This window comes from Protomyctophum bolini (assembly GCF_963924005.1).
Source record: "Protomyctophum bolini genome assembly, chromosome: 11".
NCBI classification, from domain to species: domain Eukaryota; kingdom Metazoa; phylum Chordata; class Actinopteri; order Myctophiformes; family Myctophidae; genus Protomyctophum; species Protomyctophum bolini.
Window position 1 is genome coordinate 40,144,474 of NC_137872.1, and position 24,082 is coordinate 40,168,555.

The 24,082-nt window shown below is 42.9% G+C and overlaps 1 protein-coding gene across 1 annotated transcript in view; it reads left to right on the forward strand.

Annotated features, from left to right (window-relative positions):
- The window catches only part of LOC308323485 (lysosomal alpha-glucosidase-like), a gene marked incomplete at both ends in the record, with an annotated part of 32,648 nt that extends 8,566 nt beyond the window's left edge, over positions 1 to 24,082 (forward strand). The window contains 12 exons of the mRNA XM_080775213.1: positions 582 to 692; positions 2,983 to 3,096; positions 13,755 to 13,839; positions 14,020 to 14,137; positions 15,255 to 15,388; positions 16,245 to 16,396; positions 17,505 to 17,653; positions 18,459 to 18,600; positions 19,660 to 19,758; positions 20,947 to 21,111; positions 22,773 to 22,925; positions 24,017 to 24,082. Of these exons, the coding sequence (XP_080631339.1) occupies positions 582 to 692; positions 2,983 to 3,096; positions 13,755 to 13,839; positions 14,020 to 14,137; positions 15,255 to 15,388; positions 16,245 to 16,396; positions 17,505 to 17,653; positions 18,459 to 18,600; positions 19,660 to 19,758; positions 20,947 to 21,111; positions 22,773 to 22,925; positions 24,017 to 24,082 (1,488 nt within the window). The remainder of the gene's footprint in view (positions 1 to 581; positions 693 to 2,982; positions 3,097 to 13,754; positions 13,840 to 14,019; positions 14,138 to 15,254; positions 15,389 to 16,244; positions 16,397 to 17,504; positions 17,654 to 18,458; positions 18,601 to 19,659; positions 19,759 to 20,946; positions 21,112 to 22,772; positions 22,926 to 24,016) is intronic.

Below are 24,082 nucleotides of genomic sequence, written 5' to 3' on the forward strand. Positions count from 1 at the left end.
AGTGGCTACAAAAGAAGCATAAAATCTGTTCAAAACAGAAAGAAAGCTGAAGCTGTAATAAAAGCAATAAAATCCAATAAAAACCTCATTATCGATGATTAGTGCAGTTAGTTCTGCTGGAACAAGAGGAAAGCTGACTGACACTCAGTCAGTAACCATATTTGTCCAGGAGATGGCAGCCTTGCACCTTGAATCCAACGTCACTCCCTTTACATGTGTTCAGGTCTGAAACTATACATTGTTTTCTTACAGATACTTTTTCAATTAATCGACAAATAGAGAAACTGTAGAATAGAAAAATGTATAATGTTTTTTTTTATACATCAGTGACTCAATGTAAAGTTTGACCAAAACAAAATCAATTAGTATGATTTAGTATAAATACTAATTAATTAATTAGTATATTATAGTATGCACAACCACTTTGCAACAATATCTATCACACAAACAAAATAGCGAAAATATGTATGTATATGTAATATGTATATGAATAAATAAATAAATAGCTGTGTATGTCTATTAAAATCTCTTCATAATGCATTGAATAAAGGTATTAGTTTGATGAACAAGGTGTGTTCCAGGACCCTGGGATCAGCAGCAGCAGCCCTCCAGGTACCTACCCTCCCTTTGATGATGGTCTGAAGAGAGACGTCTTCATCAAGAACCTCACGGGACACACGCTCATTGGCAAGGTGTGTGAGTACGTGCGTGCGCTCCTATTCTGGTTCCTTACCGATTCCTATGGGGAGCTCCAAATGCACTCTTACATGTCTGTAACTCTGAGAGTGTACAAATGGAATCAAACGGGTCTATTTGGTCCCATTTTTTCCCCCACACGAGTTATGGTGGTTCATGAAATTAAAGAGTTTGAAAACCACCACCGTCGGTATAGCAGTTCACATAACCACCTCTGACAGTGTCTTTAACCCATTTTAGACCTGAGGACCATTCTACAAATGTCTTCTACATCCTGACAGTTTTCACAAAAACTTATGTTTCTATGTCAGAAAATATGTAGTTCCAGGGACCCCCCCAGAATCAAAGATTTGTGTTCAAAACGTTAGCTCTGAATATATTCAAGTATTTGTATATATTCAAGTATTTGCGCCACATTTTCACGATTTTTCAACTTGCTCGTAGCGCGCCACTCATAGTGAGCTATGAGCTTGTAGATCTGCTATTTTTTCAATATTCCAGAGACGGTTCCAATGGTTCCTCCCGATTCCTCCATGTCCAGATCCCAAACCTAGTGTGCATACATGATGTGCATTCATGTTAAAAAGCTACAATCGGGGACAAGTTGTAATGAATAGAACTTAATTTGATCAATCTGTAGGATTGAGTAAGTGGTGTATGAATTAATGAAATATTTATTTTCGTGTCATGCCACTTTGGCCCATCCCATATGGGATTACATGACACATTTAACAAAGTACGTTGAAACAGTCCTTCCCGTTCAAATTCCAAAATGCATTATTGAATACATATTTGTACAGTATTTGAACAAAAACGAAAACAAATAAACGTGGCCATTTACATGTAAATGTCCCTACTCCTCATTGACCAGGCCTTTTCAAGGAATGAGGCAAATGAAAAGGTGTACTTTTGAAATAGGCATTTCAGTTTCTCGAAGTCCTCCAACCATATAAATTCATGATTTGGATCTATCTTATTAAAAAGTCTCTCCCTAATAGAGTTGTAGAATGGACAAAAGCAAAATGCATTTCATTTTCAATTTCCTTTAGATCACACAGACTACATAATCTATCCTCCTCAACCCAACCGTGCCTACATATCTACCTGTCTCAATATGCAGACCAAGTATGCCAGCTCTAATTTAGGCACACAAGGATTGTTTATTTTTTGACAGATTATACAGTACATAGTCCGTGTCATAGACATGTTTTATCTCACAGTATGTGCGGAGCTTTGGTTTACAACATATATCCAGTGCCCATCTATCCTTTACATTTTGAAAAATAATGTGTAAGTGTAAGTGGCAATCATTGCTATAAGTGTTCAGCAACTCCTCTCTGTCTTCCCCCTCTCCCCCTCCCCGTTTCTGCCATAATATCTTGCTACTTTCTCTCATTGTCATTATTTCTTCTGCTAATAAGCAACAAATTGTAATCATCGGTTGGATTGGGCTGAAACCGTGCCCAAATATGGGGTCATACATCACAGCTATAGGTCATACATGACTGACCTCAATGGGTATATATGATGTCATAGAACGGTCACATGACGTCCCAGATCCACATGGAAGCCACACCCTATTAGACCCGTCTTGTTTATGTGGTTTGCAACCATACTATAGTTCTTGTTTTGATGTTGTTGCTTTTGGCCTCACTCACACCTAAGACACACATGTCCTCTGTCTTCTGTGTGTCATTTCCAATGCTAAAAGGGTTTCATCTGCGGATTCGGGTTCTTGGAAACGCCCCCCAGCCACTGCGTTAGTTTTACTGAGGTTAGGTTTAGGTATAGTTTTACTGAGGTTAAGGTTAGTGTTAGGTTTAGGTATAGTTTTAATGAGGTTGGGGTTAGGTTTAGGTATAGTTTTACTGAGGTTAAGGTTAGGGTTAGGCTGTCAATCACAGCGACTGGCCAGTCACAGCGCACCATTTACTCAAACCCGCAGATGAAACCATAATTTATTCGCATTGCCAATGGGAGTCACATGGTTTCATGACACAACCTTGTTGCATGGCTGTCTTCTGCCCCCATACAACAAGGTTATGTCTTCAAACCATGTGACTCCCATTGGAAATGCATTGAGGCGGCCATGACACTCAGAAGACACAGGAACACAAGTGTGTCTTGTGTGTGTCTTAGGTGTGAGCGAGGCCTATGTGGACACCAAAGAGTACAAAGGATTTTATACTCCTCCTGTACGTGTGCCTGTATTTAGCCATAGATGTGAGATAAAAGGAAAAAAAGGATTTCAGATGTTGAGTTCCATGTATGTTGTACTACGTCCAGGTGTGGCCCGGCCCAACGGCCTTCCCTGACTTCACCAACCCAGACGCCACCCAGTGGTGGGAGGACTGCATCGCTCTGTTCCACTCTAAAGTCCCGCTGGACGGCCTGTGGATTGTGAGTATATATACTGTGGATTGTGAGTATATATACTGTGACGTCACGGCGCATCTCTGGGCCTCCAAAAAGGTACTGGAGCAGTTCGGACTATTTTCACCTTTTTATGCAAAGCATGGAACGAAAACAAGGTTTCAATGTAAGAGTACATCTTCGTCGGGTCATAAAGAAACACAGGCTACAGGTTATTTATAAACGGGTGAGAGGCATTGGCATTCCATTCAATTAGCCAATGTCTAGAGGCCAACAGTAATGAGATGTGCAGCTTTCCACATGTGAGATAATTTTTTTTTTATTGATTGATTTATTAACAGAATTACAGTACATTTCAAGTACAAGTCAATACAACAACTGTTAACTGTGAGTGGACGACACCATGAAGCATTACACTCGTTTACAATAGGGCCCACCATTTTCAATTCATCAAAACATACGAATATACACAACTATATAGTCAAAACAAGAAATCATCATGGAGGAGGTAAAGAGGGAAAAGAAAAATATACAGTGAGGGGAAAAAGGGGTGGGTGCCTGGGGATTCAGATTTTACGGGGGCCAGTTTCTAACTGCAGCCGTCCGTAGGTGCCCTTTGAGGGCGGTTTTGAAGGAGTCAAGGGATTTGCATGTCTCAATGACTGTTGGTAGGGCGTTCCACATTTTGGCGGCATAGGAGCGACATTAATTTTAGTCCCTTGTTTGTGCCGACACGGACACACAGTTACAACTTTCTAAATATAACAAGGACGACATGCAGACTGAAACAGGTGAATTAACTTTGTGATTGAATAATATAAGGTCAAAAGTTAGGCCTGTATAAAAAAGACAGTCGTGAATGTATAGCTCTTACAATTTCATTGTACATACAATGAATACAATTACAAAAAGACATTTAGGGCAGCAGGCCAACTATGTGGGAATGGACTGCTGGTTAATTAAGGGCTGAACATTCATTTGATTGGCTTTCAACGTTTGCGGGAGAGGCCACACAAAAAGGATAAGCTTCTTTTTGTGTTTTACATCTTCACTTTGAAACCTGTTACCATGCGATAGAAACCATGGCAAGACAACTGCACAACCCAAACCACTAGACAAGTTTAATTGTGCTTTAATGAGTCATACTGGATTGTAGAATTTATGTTTTGGCGATAATCCTTCATCCAACCGGGGGGTTTTTCTAAATCACTCAAATCACTGAATGTTCCTTTAAACCTACGAGTGCCATAGGTCGTAGGTCTGCTATTTTCTTTTAATCGTGAAAATGTGGCCCAAATGTTTGAATATATCCTTTTTAACGTTTTAACGTTTTTAACTCAAATCTTTGCTTCTGGCAAGGTCCCTGGAACAACATATTTGCTGGTGGGGGTCGGCGGCCAATGACATATATTTTTTGGGGGGGTCCTTGAAATGAAAATGTTTGAGAACGAATGACACATCGTTCCCAGGTCAAAATGGGTTAATACATATAGATTTAGATACTCAAGCGCAGATCGGCGTCTGCATCCATGGCTCTGCGTAGGTTCTGCCAGAACAGCCCGGGGTGCCGTCCAGCCTGCGGCCAGCTCAGGTAGGTGTGGCTCTTCACCAGCTTCTTCATGTGGTAGTAGGGAGACAACTGGTGGGCCGGGATGTCCTCCAGGAACACCAGGATCAATATGTCCTTCTGCTCGTCAAACAGACGGTAGCTAAACACACAGGAGAGGAGAGGACATTAATAATAAAGCCATAATTAAGTACCACAGTGCCACAGTTTATCTTCAACACCTCTTAGCTTTAAGCCAACATGGTTCCCTCCAGACTGGTATGTGGTGGGGGAAAATGTATGTAATGTATAGAAATCTGAATCCCCCACCCACCCCCTTTTTCCCCTCACTGTATGTGTTTCCTTTTCCCTTTTTACCTCTATGATGAGTTCCTGTTTTGACTGTATAGTTGTGTATATTCGTACGTCGACTCTAATTGTTTGGATGAATTGAAAATGGCGGGCCCTATTGTAAACGAGTGTAATGCTTTATGGCGTCGTCCACTCACAGTTAACAGTTGTTGTATTGAGTGGTACTCGAAATGTACTGTAATTCTGCAAACTGCAAATAAATCAATCAATCAAGTACTCTGTTACGAGTAAAAGCCCGCAATTCAAAGTGTACAAAAGTATTTGTATCAAAATGTGCTTAAAGTACCAAAAGAAAAAGTACTCATTATGCATCCATTTCAATTTGGCAGACTAGCCGATTTAGGCCTGTCAAAATGTAAAAATAATGTCTTCTAAATCCTGACAGTTTTCTGAAATATTACAGTGGTGGTCAATATTTCATGTCAAGTATATGTCAATTATATGTAATATTCCTCCGCCCCCAAATGAAAATATATGTTATTCCAGGAACCCCCCCAGGAAGCAAAGATTTAAGTTGAAATGTTCACTCTGTAACAATATTATATTCAAAGATTTGAGGCACATTTTCACGCTTTTTGAGCTTGTAGGTCTGCTACTTTTCAATAGCTAAATTATAACAATGCCTAAAACACCAAAAGGGGTTCCTGCCCCAAAAAAACCACTAAATACATGAATGACTGAACAGCCCCCACCTGGCCATCTGGATCTCTCTGGAGCACCATTCACTCTCCAGGTAATGATGGCTGATCACACAGATGGTCTTCCTGCTGCCATAGATGGCATCTGTGATGTTCTCTATGATGGGTTTACCTGGGAACAAACCACACAAACATTATCGCAAACGAGATTCAAAACTATTTGAGGCAAGCCGTCGCAAAATGCTAGCTCCGGGTGGCGGGACAATGCTGGGCTTCTGCTCTGTATGTAAAGTCTCTTGACACATCTTGTTGTGATTTGGTGATAGAAAGAGACGTATGTTGTTTATACAGTATAAGTGAGAGACACGTTTGTGCTAGGGCATTAAGAAACTGGTCGACTAGTTTACTAGTCGACTAGTAAATCCACTAGTCAACCTTGTTGGTACTGGTTGACTAGTTAAGAAAAATAATCAAATAAAATACTTTTTTTTTTCCCTGATTTTGTAGGCCTCAAGATCAGGTAGATTATAGTTATAGTCACCAATGTACACCGTTTTTAAATTTATAAAAAACAAACATTTTACATAACAGATAGTTAAACAACTAGTCGACCTGTAAACTAGGCAACTAGTAAAGATGACTAGAAGTGAATGCCCTAGTTTGTACCTGGTGGGAAGTCTCGGTGGTGCAGACAGAGTCTCCAGCCCTGCTCTCCCTCCAGCACTGGAAGCATCTCCCTGTATACCCAGAGCTCGTCGTGAACGTTGTAGGAGATGAAGGCGTCGTAGCGCTGAGGAGACCCCCTCTTTCTTCGCGTGGCATCGTAAAGGTAGGCCAGGAAGAGGTAGTAGCCGTAGAGAAGATGCAACCGCAGGAAGTGGTAGGTGAAGGATGTGAGCAGAGTCAGCACAATCACACAGGTGGAGGAAACGAAGCAGATTAAGCTAGCGTCCGCCAAACAGGAGTGGTAGTCAAAGTCCAGAAACCTGGTTCCTTTTTTTGCCAGAGGAAAGCCACAAGTGTAGCGGTGAGCACCAGCTACCAGCGTTTGGCTGTTGTTCAGCATCCACTGCTGGAAGTCGGAGTTAGAGCAATCGCAAGCGAAAGGGTTTTCACCCATGTTAACATACCGGAGAGCAGGGAGAAAACTGAACACAGAGACATTGATCACTGCCAACTCATTCTGGCTCAGGTCCAGCCAAGAGACTCGTGTCAGGTTGGCTTGTGCCAGGAAGTCCAGGGACCTCAATGTATTGTTGGAGAGATCGACGGACTCTACATTTTGAATCGGGTAAAACAGCTCTGGGTCCAGGTGTGGCAGATTAGAACTCCTTAAAGTAAGAGACTTCAGCTGTGGTACATATTTAAATGTGTCTCTGTGTGGTAGATCAAAAAAGACATTCTCGGCTGTAAAATGTTCCAACTTTTTCATTGCCGATAAAAAAGTTGATATGACATCGATTTTGAGTAGTTTATTACGCTGTGGAATAAATGTTATGGTAAATGTCTTCAGTCTGTTCAGTATAGCATGGGGAGGTATCGGTGACAGTATATAGGGGGAGACATAAAAAATTACACCAAGTGTTTCAAGTGCATCTAGTCCTTCACAATAGGTATCCCACTCACGCACTTCACCTAATCCCAAGTCTAATTGTTTGAGCGATTTCAGACTTATAAAATCCCCCTGGCTGAGCCTTGAGACAACATTCTTATTTAAATCCAGTAATTCTAGTTTCCGCAGACCAATCTTGAACGCGTCACCAATCGTCCAAATGGAATTGTCATGCAAAGTCAGAGCCTTTAGCTCATTAAGATGTTGAAATAAGCACCGTTTGAGTTCAGAGATGTCATTGTTATCTAGATGAAGGTGTGTGAGTCTGGTTACATTTAAGAAGTCCGAGCAGCTTAAATCATTAATATGATTGTGACGCAGGTCTAGGATTTGTAGCATGGGGAGATGTTTAACATCGTCTGGCACTTTGGAAAGCATGTTGAATTTGAGGTTCAGGTGACTGAGTTGTTTCATTTGTGTTATTGAACCCTTTGACAGTTCAGTCAGGTCATTATCCGATAGATCCAGGTTAATTAGCTGAGTACAAGGTGACAGTTTTTCAGTTTGGTTTTCCATGCTGTTATATACGCTGAGTGTCCTCAGAGTGGGTATTTTGCAGGCAATATTTAAGAGCCCTCTTTGGATCCATACATCCATGATATCCAGTTGTAGGTATGCTAGTGAATCAAGGCTCTGTAGAGCCTTTCTGATGGAGTTAAATGAAAATCCACCATTAAAAGACACCTTAGTTATATTCCTGAGAAAATACTTGTCTGGTATGTCCCACTCCAATCCATCGGCAGTGCCACCGGCCAGGTCGATTGTCTCGAGATGTGGAAATACAGCTGTTGTAATGCTAAACTTTTTCATTGACGGTGCATAATCAACTATCAACTCCCTGAGCTCAGAGGTCATGTTGAATGGCAGATCTTTTGACTGGAAAGACTCTAACTCATCACTTGATATTTTCAACACGTGCAAGCGTGGTAGTTGTTGTAAGATGGTGATGATATCCATCATTTGATTGGGTGTCATGCTTAGTGTCTGCAAATTGGGGAGTAACTTGAACGCAGCAGAGTCGACAAATTGGATATAGTTTTGTTCCAAACTCAGTAGTGAGAGGTTTGACAGTCCTTGAAACATATTGTCTGTCAGTGTTGTTAGTAGGTTATTGTCCATACGGAGCACTTTAAGTTGCACCAAAGGGACAAAAGCCCTGTCATCTACATGAGTTATTAAATTGATACTCAGGTCCAACACCGTTAGATTTGATAGATGCAAAATATCTGCACTGCTTATCTTTGGGATTCTATTCCACTCCAGTTTTAACTCCTTAACATATCCAGGAATGTCATCTGGTATCCTATACAGACCACTCTCGGAACAGTCCACTGAAACACCCTCAGTGACATTTTCAGAGTAATGGATAGTGCAGTGTTTCAGGAAGTAAGCCAGTGTGGGACTAAGATGAAGCGTGAACAACAGAAATAAGAAGGTGAAACAATGGCAGCTTCCTGTCTGTAGCTTCATGGCTGTGTTCAACTGGGTCAACTGTCAGGTACTTTTGGTGGAGTGACTCTGCTGTGGACACTGGTTGGTGACAACACTGTTCAGCATTGATGATCTAAAGCCGGGGACACAACAGAAAAACGGTTACACTGCACATGTAGCCTTTTATTTGATCTTTAAAGGACCACTTCACCACTTATCTTCATATAATTGGTCCTCACTATATGGTTCATGAAAAAAAAACATTTATTGTTGTCTGTGGGCAGTTCAGAAACTGTATTTATTTTACAAATATATATTTAGATTTATATTACTGAAATAAAGGTATATAGGGTAAAGGATAGGTGCTGGGGAAACAGTTTGTACTCGCTCTGGAGTGTCGGTCAGAACACTGGACGATGAGGCAAGATACAGAGTCCAATGGTTTTAATGGGGGTTAAGGTGGTAGCATGGACAGCATACAGATGCATTAATAATTAATAATGTTCAATACACAGGAGTTTCATTCCAAGCCACTGACGTCACTAAATTAACCATGGTTACGTTTAAGTTACTAAACTAAAGCGCCCGCGAGGCGGCCACTGTAGCAGCTGTTGGCAATTATTGGCAATGATTAAATTGCGGATGCAGAGCACCCGCAAACGTAAAGAGGGGGATATATATATAGACAGTAAACATACATTCCAAACAAACTGTAAACAATACACAACCCAGGTAATGCTATTGAATAATCCAGGCAGGTAAACTAGGCTACAATGTCAGAAAATAACAGAAGACAGCCTAAATAGCTATATGTCCATATTGCAGATCAGCACATGAGCACACTGAGTATGAACAGGAATGTCCGTGGTGAATTTGTGAGAAGATAAACTCCGACGGGAGAAAACAGTCTCTTGGCGTCACTTTGTTAGACTTCTAATTTAAAGGTGGGCGCGCTCTCGCTATACCATGCACGCGCTTTGGGAGCGTGCCTGTCATGTCTCTTGGACTTTGTAACAATTACCGTGAGAACGCTTCCACAGTTCCATTTTCGCATCGCAACTTTTCAGGAACAGAAAGCTTGCAGTTTCTATTAACTTGTTCCCCATCGATGATGGCGGGTTTCTGAATTGCCCACAGCCCTCCCATGAGACACAGACAGAGTAGGACACATTGTATCATGAACTTTTAGTTAGTGAGGACCAATTATATGAAGGTCGGTTGAAAAGAGGTGAAGTGGTCCTTTAACTCTACATAGATGTTCAGTATACATGGCTCATGTATACCCCTCCCCACCCCCAACACAAACTGACTGCAAAAATAACCTTATAATAGAGAAAATATATCATAAATTAATACTGAAACCAGATAATCATTAAGAAAAGTTCATGCATGTACTATGTATACTACCGGTATGTAAACTCTTCATTTCCATATTCCAGCCATTAAAAGAAACAACTTTTTTTTCCTTTTTTTATATAATTTAGGGACCCCCCCCCAAATAATTTGGCGAAATTACAGACCCATAAGGATCCATTTGGTTCCTAACTATCATTTAACTGTGGGGGGACCCCCTGGAACTCCCTCAAGTACCCCTGGGGGTCCCCGGACTCCACTTTGGGAACCACTGCTCTACTACACCAGGGGTCTTCAACGTTTTTCAGGCCAAGGACCTCTTAGCTGAGAGAGAGAGAGACATGAAGCAGTCCAGCTGCTTCATGTCTCTTTATAAAATGATGTTGCAGAATGAAAGTTTTCACAGATCGCATAGAATCCATAGATAGCCTTTTGTTTGTTTATATATCTTTTCTAAATTATGTTTGATTCATGTTGATGTGTATTCTCTGATAAAGTAAAAACAGTGCCCATCACACAAAGATTTTGCACACCCCTCTTTCTCTCTCTCTCTCTGTCTCTCTCTCTCTCTCTCTCTCTCTCTCTCTCTCTCTCTCTCTCTCTGGGGTTGGGTAGGGGAAAAAAAGAAAAACAAACAGACCCGCTCTTAGCTAGTGTACTATTTTTTAATTTGAGTCCTTGGGATGGTCATATATATTAGAATCAATCAATTAAAATATATTGCATACACAATAAATACATGTATCTTTAAAAAAAAAGAGAAATGGGAGAGATATTGTGGACTAAAATAAAACCTGTATTGACAAATATTCCCAAGTCTCACTGCAAGTCTTAAGCTCCTTAAAGGTAGTGGGACCGAATTAATGTGGTGGACAAACCCATTTAGGCCTGAGGCCTCTAAATCCTGATCTAAGGTTTCTGAAAAACTTCAAATATATAGCAGAATCAAAATGTTTACATTTTTGAATACTGTACATACTGTACAGAACCCAAATATGGGTTCCCGTTCTGAGTGGGTAAAACACCAAAATGGGAATGGGTTAATTCATACAGGCTGGTGCTTTTATTTGTGAAATATCGAGAATTTGACTGGTTTAGCCCATTAACCCATTACAACTGGAATTTTAGAATGGCAGATATACAAGCTATATACAAGCTCGCACGCAGCGCATCACTGAGCTTGTACATCTGCCTTTTTAAAATGTAAAAGTGTGATATATACCAACTAATTTAGGGTAAGTCTTTGGTTAAAATAGGGTTGTTAAATGGCTCTATATTCTGATGGTACTCATTGCTCCCTCTCCCTGTCTCGCTATAGCTCCTTATTAAACAGAAAATGCATTTTCAGGTCAGGTTACCAATTTTATCCAATCAGGATAGAGAACAGAACCCATATAGGGCGCAGAGTAAACAAATGCAGTCGGTGGTGATGACGCAAATAAATGAGCAGACAACATTGGAACTAGAACACTATAAGGAATTGGAATATTGAATCCTACCTGATCTACAGTACATACCACAATCGTCCTTTCAGTGGTTTACTCAACATAGGAATGAAGGGTCATTTCAGGGAGGTCCATTTGACCACAGCTGGCCTCTCAGCTGTCACGTCAGAAATCACATGGGGTGACCACTTCACTGGGGTGAGAGAAGTGAAAGAGGAAGCACGCTGAATTGCAGAATTACTTCTTGGAAATGAGATATGCAGGCCATGGGAACTATTATAATAAGGCTTTCGCTCCTGTTCGTATTCACACTCCCGGGAGGCCGGGGTGCATACTTAGTTTAGACTAGTCATTGGTTAGACATGGGTTAAGGTTAGGTTTAGGTGTGCTGCCCCGTGGGAGGTTAGGGTTATGGTGAGGGTTTGATATAGGTTGTAGTTGTAGGACTAATGACTGGTCTAACCAAATGACTAGTCTAAACTAAGTACTGTCTAAACTAAGTACTGCACCCGGGAAGCCAAGGAAGAACCTCCATCCCAAAGTGTTCACATGAGCCTGCCACCGGGAGGCAGATTTTTGCACAACACACTTTTTGTTACCACCATTTTTGTTCAAACCTCACCCACATTAGTATACACGTATGTGGTCATGTGATCAAGATGTGTTTGTCAGACTGCATTCTAATTGACTAGTTAGCGTACCCTGGTTACAGGCAACCCAGCCTAGCGGAGACCAGAGCTCCTCTGAGGGAGACACTTTTCTAGTTTTATTTTATTTCAAAGGTATTATTTGGAAAGGTTTGATATTTATAGAAGCTGAAAAGGGTGGGATTAAAGAAGCCATGACTTCGGATATGATGGTAGGAAAACTAAAGGATGTGACTTTACCATTCAATTAAATCAAGTTAGTTTTGCATTGTTCATTTGAGTTTTTATTTATAGTTTCATTATTTTAACACTTTCTATTTTAGTTTTCTGTAAACAGACTAGTGCACACACTACAGTAGGCTACACTAAGCCTCACACTTATCAGTGGTGATAACAGGTTTGTTGCATCTGTGATCTCACCGCCATATGTCTTATGGTAGTATTGTATGCACTTCATACATGTTTTGATATGAACGAGTCCTCTCTCTCCTTCCAGGATATGAACGAGGCATCTCTCTCCTTCCAGGATATGAACGAGTCCTCTCTCTCCTTCCAGGATATGAACGAGTCCTTCTCTATCTCCTTCCAGGATATGAACGAGTCATTCTCTCTCTCCTTCCAGGATATGAACGAGTCCTTCTCTATCTCCTTCCAGGATATGAACGAGTCCTTCTATCTCTCCTTCCAGGATATGAACGAGTCCTTCTCTATCTCCTTCCAGGATATGAACGAGTCCTTCTATCTCTCCTTCCAGGATATGAACGAGTCCTTCTCTCTCCTTCCAGGATATGAACGAGTCCTTCTCTCTCCTTCCAGGATATGAACGAGTCCTTCTCTCTCCTTCCAGGATATGAACGAGTCCTCTCTCTCCTTCCAGGATATGAACGAGGCATCTCTCTCCTTCCAGGATATGAACGAGTCCTCTCTCTCCTTCCAGGATATGAACGAGTCATTATCTATCTCCTTCCAGGATATGAACGAGTCATTCTCTCTCTCCTTCCAGGATATGAACGAGTCCTTCTCTCTCTCCTTCCAGGATATGAACGAGTCCTTCTCTCTCCTTCCAGGATATGAACGAGTCATTATCTATCTCCTTCCAGGATATGAACGAGTCCTTCTCTCTCTCCTTCCAGGATATGAACGAGTCCTTCTCTCTCTCCTTCCAGGATATGAACGAGTCATTATCTATCTCCTTCCAGGATATGAACGAGTCCTTCTATCTCTCCTTCCAGGATATGAACGAGTCCTTCTCTCTCCTTCCAGGATATGAACGAGTCCTTCTCTCTCCTTCCAGGATATGAACGAGTCCTTCTCTCTCCTTCCAGGATATGAACGAGTCCTCTCTCTCCTTCCAGGATATGAACGAGGCATCTCTCTCCTTCCAGGATATGAACGAGTCCTCTCTCTCCTTCCAGGATATGAACGAGTCATTATCTATCTCCTTCCAGGATATGAACGAGTCATTCTCTCTCTCCTTCCAGGATATGAACGAGTCCTTCTCTCTCTCCTTCCAGGATATGAACGAGTCCTTCTCTCTCCTTCCAGGATATGAACGAGTCATTATCTATCTCCTTCCAGGATATGAACGAGTCCTTCTCTCTCTCCTTCCAGGATATGAACGAGTCCTCTCTCTCCTTCCAGGATATGAACGAGCCAGCCAGTTTTGTCCAGGGTTCGGTGGATGGCTGTCCTGACACCGACCTGGAGAACCCTCCCTACACGCCAGGTGTGTGTGTGTGTGTGTGTGTGTGTGTGTGTGTGTGTGTGTGTGTGTGTGCTGACTCCATTATAGTATTTACACAAGTACTACTTTAATCTCATACTGTGTAATTCTTTCTGTTATTTAATATTTAGTATAGCTACTATATTTTATAGTGTGTGCGTGCGTGTGTGGTTTCACAAACAGGAGTGGTCGGAGGGCGGTTGAACTCTGGCACACTCTGCATGTCTGCCCAGCAACAGCTGTCCACTCACTACAACCTCCACAACCTCTATGGGCTGACGGAGGCTAGCGCCACCCACAGGTCAGACACACTCACTACAACCTCCACAACCTCTAGTCTATGGGCTGACGGAGGCTAGCGCCACCCACAGGTCAGGCACACTCACTACAACCTCCACAACCTCTAGTCTATGGGCTGACGGAGGCTAGCGCCACCCACAGGTCAGACACACTCACTACAACCTCTATGGGCTGACGGAGGCTGGCGCCACCCACAGGTCAGACACACTCACTACAACCTCCACAAGCTATGGGCTGACGGAGGCTAGCGCCACCCACAGGTCAGACACACTCACTACAACAACCTCCACAAGCTATGGGCTGACGGAGGCTAGCGCCACCCACAGGTCAGGCACGACCTCACTGATTGAACATCGGGGCCAAGTACTGTTAACCTGACTCTGCCAGATGGGGGCGGTATTGGGTAACCATGTTCCCCAACACGGCATCCATCTGAGATCGCTCAGGGGATTGAGCTAACACCGAACAGCTCCGGTTCGAACCAATCAGCGTGAGCTAAGGGCGGGATATGTGCGAAACCGGATGTGACGCTATATATAGACACGTCAATATGATTGGTTGTGTTTGCCCATCCCATCCAATCATCTACCAAGTATCTTGAAAAAAAGGAACAGCCCTGTCATCGAATTTGCTCCCGAGATCCCAGATCCCAATAAGCTGTGAAACAAATTTGTGTAGCAAGCTTCCTGGATCTGGCAGCGTCAGGTTAAAGTACTGTTGTGTCATCTGCAAATTTGACTATGAGGTTAGATGGAGAGGAGGAGCAACAGTTGTGTGTAAGGAAAGGAAAGGTACTACGTTTACCCTGCAGGGTAACTGGACTAAGCTCAAGAACTTGTTTACAGCCAGGCCCTGCTCATAGAACATTTCATGGTAGGGGTTCAATGCCTTGCTCAAGGGCACTTCAGCGGTGGTAATTTTAACGTGCCGTTAAATCGTCCGGGGATACGAACTATAGCGACCTTCCGATATCAAGACCGCTCCGCAAACCTTTGGGCCACCGCTGCCCCAAAAGTGTGAAGAGACATGACTGTGTGTCTACATCCTCAGGTCTCTATAGTGAAGGTATATGTACAGTATATAATGTACATGACTGTGCGTATGCCTCCATTCCTCAGTGCTCTGGTGAAGGTTCGTGGGAAGCGTCCCTTCGTGCTGTCCCGCTCGTCCTTCCCGGGCATCGGGCGCTTCTCCGGCGTGTGGACGGGAGACGTCCGCAGCGACTGGGAGCAGCTGCGCCACTCCATCCCTGGTGAGGAGGAACAAACGAGCGTCATTAATTGATTGAATCGAAATTCAGGGCCTTCTAATCTGTCTTTTAATGCAGTACCCCAGCAGTTCCTAATTATTGATAATTAGGAACTAGGGGAAAAAAAATCTAATCTAACTAACTATCGGTTTTAATTAATTTCAATTTCTTCAGAAATTTAGGATAATGTTTATTTCTACTTGGGGAAAACCTTGCCTTAAAAGTCTAAATCCTACTTTGAACTAAACACAGATATTTCTTGGTGCATACCAAAACTGGGGGGTACTTGAAATTAAGCATTTTGAGACACCACAGTGTTGCTATTCAGAAGGAATGGAAGAGATGGGTTTAACCCATTCAGGGCGGGAACGAACCCCTTTTGGTGTTTTAAAGCATTGTGTTATACTTTAGAATATATGCTTTCACAGTGAACAGTTTTAACTCCAAGCTTTGCTTTTGGGGGGGTACCCATGGAACAACATATTTTCAAATGGGGGTTGGCAGTCAATTAAATATAATTGTTGGGGTCCTTGTGACATGATATATATATTGAGCACCACTGATATAGAAACATGAGGTATTTCAGAAAACTGTATTTCAGAAAACTGTTTTTTTAATGTCGACGTCAGATCTAAATAGGTTTAACCCATTTTGGGCGGGAACCCCTATTGGTGTTTTAATTAAGCATTATGTTATACTTTAGCTATAGATCTACAAGCTCATAGCGCGCCACTGAACTTGTATAGGTCTGCTATTTTTTTAAATGCGGCCCAAAACAAATCAATATTCTTTCAGAGCGTCAGGTCTAAATGGGTTTAAGCTCTAGTTTGATGTTCCTTTGATGTTCCCCCCCATGCAGCCGTCCTGCGCTTCGGCCTGTTCGGGGTGCCTCTGGTGGGGGCGGACGTGTGCGGCTTCGAGGGAGACGCCACGGAGGAGCTGTGTGTCCGCTGGATGCAGCTGGGAGCCTTCTATCCCTTCATGAGGAACCACAACGACAGGCCCAACGCTGTGAGACACCCTAGTCTGTCTGTCTGTCTGTCTGTCTGTCTGTGTGTGTGTGAGTGCGACTGCGCGCGCGTTTTCCTGGTCCTCACTAGATAAATGGTTGTTTTATGGTTAACCCATTTTGGGCGGGATCCCCTTTTGGTGTTGGCATTATGTTATGCTTTAGCTATTGAAAAATAGCAGATCTACAAGATCATAGCGCGCCACCGAGTGGCGCGCTACGAGCTTGTAGGTCTGCTATTTTTGAAAAATCGACTGACATAGAAACATAGCTTTTTCAGAAAACTGTCAGGATGTAGGCCTACGTAGCAGACATTTTTAGAATCTGGTCTGAAGGAGAAGGAGAAGTAGTCCACACACTGTTTCGTAGCTCCCACAGGATATTTATTTATCTATAAATAAATATCCTGTGGTGGTACAGTAGCTACCAAACAGTGTGCAGACTCCTTCTCCTTCTCCTGTACGTATGCTTTAGTTCAGCACCTGAACGTTTTTTCTCTTTTTTTAGAGATGTGCGTACTTTCCTTTGGATTCCGTCTCTAATATGGTTTATGGTTAACCCATTCTGACCTGAGATCAGATTCATACGAGGTTTCCACTGGACACACACTGGTCTGATTAACCCATTCTGACCTGAGATCAGATTTTAAAAAATGTCAGTCGTTCTTCGATTTTTTTAAAATAGCAGACCTACAAGCTCGTAGCGCGCCACTCGGTGGCGCGCTATGAGATTGTAGATCTGCTATTTTTAAATAGCTAAAGCATAACATGATGCTAGCACCAAAATGGGTTCCCGGTCAGAATGGGTTAAAACATAGTTAGATTTACAATTATGAACATATTCATGTTTGGTGTTAGGGTTAATGATTTGATATTCAAATAGGGATTTGTGTTGGGAGATTACTTTACACATAGGTCTGTGCGATGTCACGCACCGAACACTAGCTAATCTATAAACTCACATCTGCTACTTTCAGCTGTTTTGTTGACTATTTAATTATTTAACCGTCTTTTGGCTATCTTCAATGGCGTCCTAAAGTGTGTGTGTGTGTGTGTGCGTGTGTGTGCGTGTGTGCATGTTTGTGTGTGTGCCTGCGTGCGTCCCTCCCAGCCTCAGGAGCCGTATGTGTTTGGGCAGCGGGCTCAGGAGGCCATGAGGAGCGCGCTGAACCTCCGCTACTCCCTCCTTCCTCTGCTCTACACTCTGTTCCACCACGCTCACACTGCAGCTGAGACCGTGGCCCGGCCTCTCTTCATGGAGTGGGTCTGCTCTGCTATGTGTACAATGAAACCAAGTGGACTCTTTAATGCTCTCAAGAGTTAAATCACTGTTAAATCATTTAGGCCTGACGTCGATTTTTTTAATGTCTTTTTTTTCCTGAAAAACCTCATGTTTCTATATCAGTGGTTCTCAATATTTCATGTCAAGGACCCCCAAAAATATATTAAATTGGCCGCTGACCCCCATCTGAAAATGTGTTGTTTCAGGGACCACCTCCCAGAAGCAAAGATTTGAGTTAAAAACGTTCGCTCTGAAAGAGTATATATTCAAAGCTTTGCACCACATGTTCATGATTTTTCAAAAATAGCAGACCTGCAAGCTCGTAGCGCGCCACTCGATGGCGCGCTAAGAGCTTGTAGATCTGCTATTTTTCAATAGCTACATTAAAACATAATGTTTAAAACACCAAAAGGGGTTAAACACCTGTAGGCTATTTGATTTTCAGGTCTACACAATTAGAGCATGTAAAATAATTATTATTTTGATTAATGTTTGCCTGCTGTTTATCCTATGGTACTACATGCATACGGAATGGAATTGTGCAAAAATCTTATCCAACAATTACAAAATATTCTTTAGCTCCGGGTGTGCTTGGCAAAATCTCATCAAATGGTGGTCCGTGGCTCAAATGCTGAATAAATAATGGACCCTTGATATAAAAAAGGTTGAAAACCACTGCTTTAGCATAGTATACTTATTGTTATTATAATATTGTAGGAAAACATAATACATTGTTTCCCGACCTTAAACAACAGAACATCACATGCATGTCTTCCTCCTCAGGTTTCCCACCGACCCCAACTGTCAGACCATAGAGCGCCAGTTCATGTGGGGGAAATCCCTCCTTATCAGCCCCGTCTTAGACCAGGGCAGTGTGGAGCTGGCTGCCTACCTGCCCCCTGGCACTTGGTACAGTCTGCACGATGTAAGTATACACCGTACCTACTACCTGCCCCCCCTGGCACTTGGTACAGTCTGCACGATGTATACACCAGTGGTCACTCTGAAAACCTCCGCCTTTCTAAGTATTCCTCCCAAAGCCGGGAGGTGAAATATTACATTTAGTAAGTTTGATCTCTCTTTAGAAGCATTCATATTGTAACCCTGATGCATCATGAAGTCAGAAATGAGGACATGACAACATTGCTGTTATGATCAATCTACGCTGGAGGCAGCGTAGATTCTGAGAAAATGGGAGGGGCTGTGGACAAAGGGCAGCCAAACAGGCGCGTTTCTCCCCCCCAAAAACTATTTTAGCATATATAATATTTAGCATTTTAGCACTTATTTAGTACTTATTTTAGCATTATATCGATTAAAAAAATACCTCAAGACGTGCCCACACGTCCTTAGCACCCCGCGGCTTTAATTTGATCATCCGATCAATTTGGGCATCCAAAGTGTTAAAGGGATAGTTCCGATTTTTAACTTAAGCTGTATGAAATACTTGCCATTAATATAGTGGTTGCAACTGTATTAATTAATTCCCCTTGTTCTGCTCTGGTTTTGGTCAATATGAAGTAGTTCCGGTCATTTTGTGGGGGGGGCACTGGGGCCACGCAGTAAAAGTAAATTAATTCACAAAACTAACGTCATCTGTATTGTTGACCTATTTCTAAAATATTACCGCAACTTTCGTTCAACTTTGACCCCTCTATCACATGGAACTATTTTTTGGGGCGTAGTAATATGGACACAAAAAGCATAAGCATATGTGATAGAGGGGTCAAAAATGAACAAAAGTTCCACTAATCAATGGATACAGTTGCAACCACTATATTAATGGCAAGTATTTCATATACAGCTTAAGTTTAAAAAAAAATCTGAACTATCCCTTTAAGTAACTTGGAAAAATAACCATGAAAACCAACATGAAAAGGAATCGTGATAACATTGTGGATCGTGATGCTGCTTGAAAAAATAATCGTGGTATTACATTTTTCTGTATCGCCCCACCCTCCCATATACTCCTACTGTCCTGCAGGGTCAGCCATTCTACAGCAGGGGGCAGTACCTCCTCCTGTCCGCCCCTCTCGACACCATCAATGTCCATGTGAGAGAAGGACACATCGTCCCAGAGCAGGTGGGTTCATTATGTACCATGTGAGAGACACATTGTCCCAGAGCAGGTCATTATGTACCATGTGAGAGACACATCGTCCCAGAGCAGGTCATTATGTACCATGTGAGAGACACATCGTACCAGAGCAGGTCATTATGTACCATGTGAGAGAAGGACACATCGTCCCAGAGCAGGTCATTATGTACGGTACCATGTGAGAGACACATCGTCCCAGTGCAGGTCATTATGTACCGTGTGAGAGACACATTGTCCCAGAGCAGGTCATTATGTACCATGTGAGAGACACATCGTCCCAGAGCAGGTCATTATGTACCATGTGAGAGAAGGACACATCATCCCACAGCAGGTCATTATGTACCATGTGAGAGAAGGACACATCATCCCACAGCAGGTCATTATGTACCGTGTGAGAGACACATCGTCCCAGAGCAGGTCATTATGTACTTGGACGCCCCAGCCTGTATGCTCCATCGCTGAGCGAGGGATGATCCCCATTTGATATCGTTGCTGTCGGGCAGAAACCTCTTAAAGGACCACTTCACCACTTTTCAACCTATCTTCATATAATAGGTCCTCACTAATAATCATGAAAAAATGGCGCAATTATTTTTCTACTCGGTCTGTGTCTCATAGGAGGGCTGTGGGCAGTTCAGAAACCGTCTTCCAGTGACATCATCGATGGGGAATACAAGCTAATAGAAACGGCAGGCTTTCTAGTCCTGAAAAGTTGCAATGCGAAAATGGAAGCCATCGTTCTCACGATAATGAAAATCCAAACATTTTTGTAAATATGTTCTTGTTTAAAAAAAGTCTGCCTGATGATGATGTCACTGGAAGACGGTTTCTAAACTGCCCACAGCCCTCCTATGAGACACAGACTGTGTAGAAAAGAATCGTGCCATTTTATCATGATTATTAGTGAGGACCTATTATATGAAGATAGGTTGAAAAGTGGTGAAGTGGTCCTTTAATATCTCCATAATTAATGCAATAATACTACAGTGTCACACAAAAGTATAGCGGATCCACAAGCTCCAGCTTTTTCTATTTTTATTTTATTTTTTTGAATCCTGCAAAGTAACTGTTTTGGACCTGTAAAGGTCCTGTTACATGTCTGTCAACATGAAACCAGAAGTTGAGTTTTCTTTTTTTTTTATTATTATTATGTTGACATTTTAATGTGTATAGGAGCCAGCCTTGACGACCACAGCCTCGCGCGGGAACCCTTTCTTCCTGACGGTGGCGCTGTCTGCAGGAGGCTGGGCCCGGGGAGACCTGTTCTGGGACGACGGGGACAGTCTGGACACCTTCCAGACGGGACGCCACTGCTACCTCCTCTTCGTCGCGGGACAGGTCAGTGGTGAAACAAAACGGCGTCTTTATAGAAACGGGTGCTTTCGAGGGGTCGAAGAAGACTCCGGTCGTTCTAGAATTCAGAGGGTCCTCCGTGAAATCCGTGAAACTCTACAGAGCCATCTAATAGAAGAGTTGTGACATTGAGGGGGCAGAAAACAGCACGGTCACGTGGTTCATGTACTCGTGCGAGCCCATGGACTCCAGGGACAAACCAATAGAAGTATATGTAGGACTAAAGCCCCATGAAGTGAACGGAGTTTGCGTAACTCTGTCTATACTCTATGGCTCTGGTGAAATTAAGCCCAACTTAACTCATTCTATTTCTGGGCAGGAACCCCTCTTGGAGTTTCAAGCGTTATGTTACACTTTAGCTATTGATTTTTTTTTTGAAAAATCGTGAAAATGTGGCGAAAAACTTTGAATATATATTCTTTCAGAGCGAACGGTTTTTACTGAAATCTTTTCTTCGATCTGGAGGGGGGGGGGGGTCCCTGGAAAAACATATTTTCAGATGGAGGTCGACGGCCAATTACAGATAATTCTGGGGGTCCTTGACATGAAAATGTTTGAGAACGACTGATATAGAAACATAGGGTTTTTCATGAAAACTACCAGGATTTAGAAGACATTGTAGAATCGTCCTCAGGTCTAACTGGGTTAAGATTGACGCTGGTGGCTCGGATCTAAAAAAAAAAGGTCCGCTGCAGTCGGTGTCACCAGGTTGTCCTCCAGTCCAGAGCATCTGCTAAATGTGGTGTTTGCATCTTGTTTGGTAAAGAACCAGGCAATAATCTGGTTGTATAGAGTTGTCGCAGTCCCGCCCCCTACCAGGGCCCAGAAAATGATTCCCCGTTACATTTTCCTCATAGACTTTGCAAAAAGTAACAACACTTTTTTTGTTGTTTTTCTTCTTTGTAATTATTTGTTTGGTCCAAAATATTGTGTTTGTTGTCATGAGTTGTCAAGACTCGAGTTGGCTTTTTCCGCGGCGTAACCGTCTTTAAATAAATAATTTTTGAAATTTCTATGGGGAAAAATGCATTGGGAATCATTTCCTGGGCCTGGCGTCACCATGACTGCGACGCTCTATACTGGAACAGGTACTGGAACAGATCGAACGTAAGCTCAAGTAAATGACTAAATATACAGTGAATAAAGGTGCAGTGCAGTGCAAGGAATAAATCGACAACCTAATTAAAAGGTAGCAGGGAAGAGTTTGTTCGGATACATTATGTGCTGCATACAACATGAACCTGAGAACCTGAATTATTGATTTAGATTCATAACAATATCGTGCCTTGCATTGGCGTTACCAATATGTCACACGGATCATCGATAGATTCGATACACAACCCATGTCACTCTGTTGATTTTCGTTATCCAAACAGTGACCTCCCCTCTCTCGCCCTCCTCTCCAGTCCCAGGTAGTGAGTGACCCTCCCTCCCTCTCTCTCTCTCTCTCTCTCTCTCTCTCTCTCTCTCCAGTCCCAGGTGGTGAGTGACCCTCTCTCTCTCTCTCTCTCTCTCTTTCTCTTTCTCTCTCTCTCTCTCTCTCTCTCTCTCCAGTCCCAGGTGGTGAGTGACCCTCTCTCTCTCTCTCTCTCTCTCTCTCTCTCTCTCTCCAGTCCCAGGTAGTGAGTGTCTCTCTCTCTCTCCAGTCCCAGGTGGTGAGTGAGCCTCTCAGGCTGAGCGGGGCGTTAGACGGCCTGGTTCTGGGTGGTCTGCGGGTGTTCGGCCTGCCCTCGGCGCCGCGCTACGTTTGGGCCAACAGGGAGAAAGTCCTGGATTTCACGTACCGCTCCGACACCAAGGTGAAGTCTGGCTGTCTCGGCGCTACTCAAACGTTTCAGCAATTTCTTTGTTTTTGTGTGTGTGTGTGGCGGTGTTTTGCACGGCCAAAATGACCAGACGGTGGCGTAACCGTCTGGGCACCCGACTGGTAATCCAGTCGCAGTGTGGCCGCGGGTTCGACTCCCGAGCTCGACACGGCCTTTACTGCATGTCACCCCCCCCATCTCTCTCCCGTTTCCTGTCAGCCTATACTGTCTGTCCCTTCAAAAACCAATAAAAGGCGTAAGCCGCAAAAAAATATCTTAAAAAATAATAATAATAAAAAATGACTTGTTCTAAAAGTTTGAGTACATAGAGCACCGAAGTCTGCCGTCACTTTCTGTAGAGGGCGCCAGTACACGGGTTCATGTCTTTTTTTAGTTGCATTTAAATCCCCATTTTAGGTCGCTTCATATAAGAACTGTGTTTGAAAAATAAACCGATCATCCCGGCCTTTCTGTCAGGGGGGTGGCTGTGTGTCGTTAATGATGTCCATTAATATTTGATACAGCCAGTTTCTGGAGAAAATGGAATAAATTTGGCCGCAAAAGCCTTGAAACTACACATGAAAGCAATGTCACTGCTAATATACGTCACGCCCAGCTGTCAACACATTGCGTTCCTGAGATTCCTCGTTGACGTAAGCTCAACTGGTGGTGACTCGACTCTACTAATGTTTCATATTTAATGATAATTTTTAAAAGAACGTAATTAACATGTCAGTTTATGTTGTGCGACGGGCAGCTGCAGCCACCCGTCTACCCGTAAATGTAGTCTCTGGGTTGTTTTACTCGTTTCTAGCGCTTATTTTGTTACTCTTTGGGTATATTTGTACATTTCCACCTTCAGTCTGAGTACTCAGTATGAGTGAAAAGGCCGGGATGTTCGGTTTATTTTTCAAACACAGTTCTTATATGAAGAAGCAAATAAAAAGTACACAAACCTGTCGACTGGCGCCCTCTACTGCCAAGTGACGTCAGGACCTCGGTGCTCTATGGAGTCTGAAATGTTATGTCCACACTCTCTCTCTCTCTCTCTCTCTCTCACTGTCTCTCTTTCTGTCTCACTACAGGCGTTGACAGTGACTGGCCTGGCCCTGCCGATGTCACAGATGTTCACAGTCCAGTGGACTCTGTGA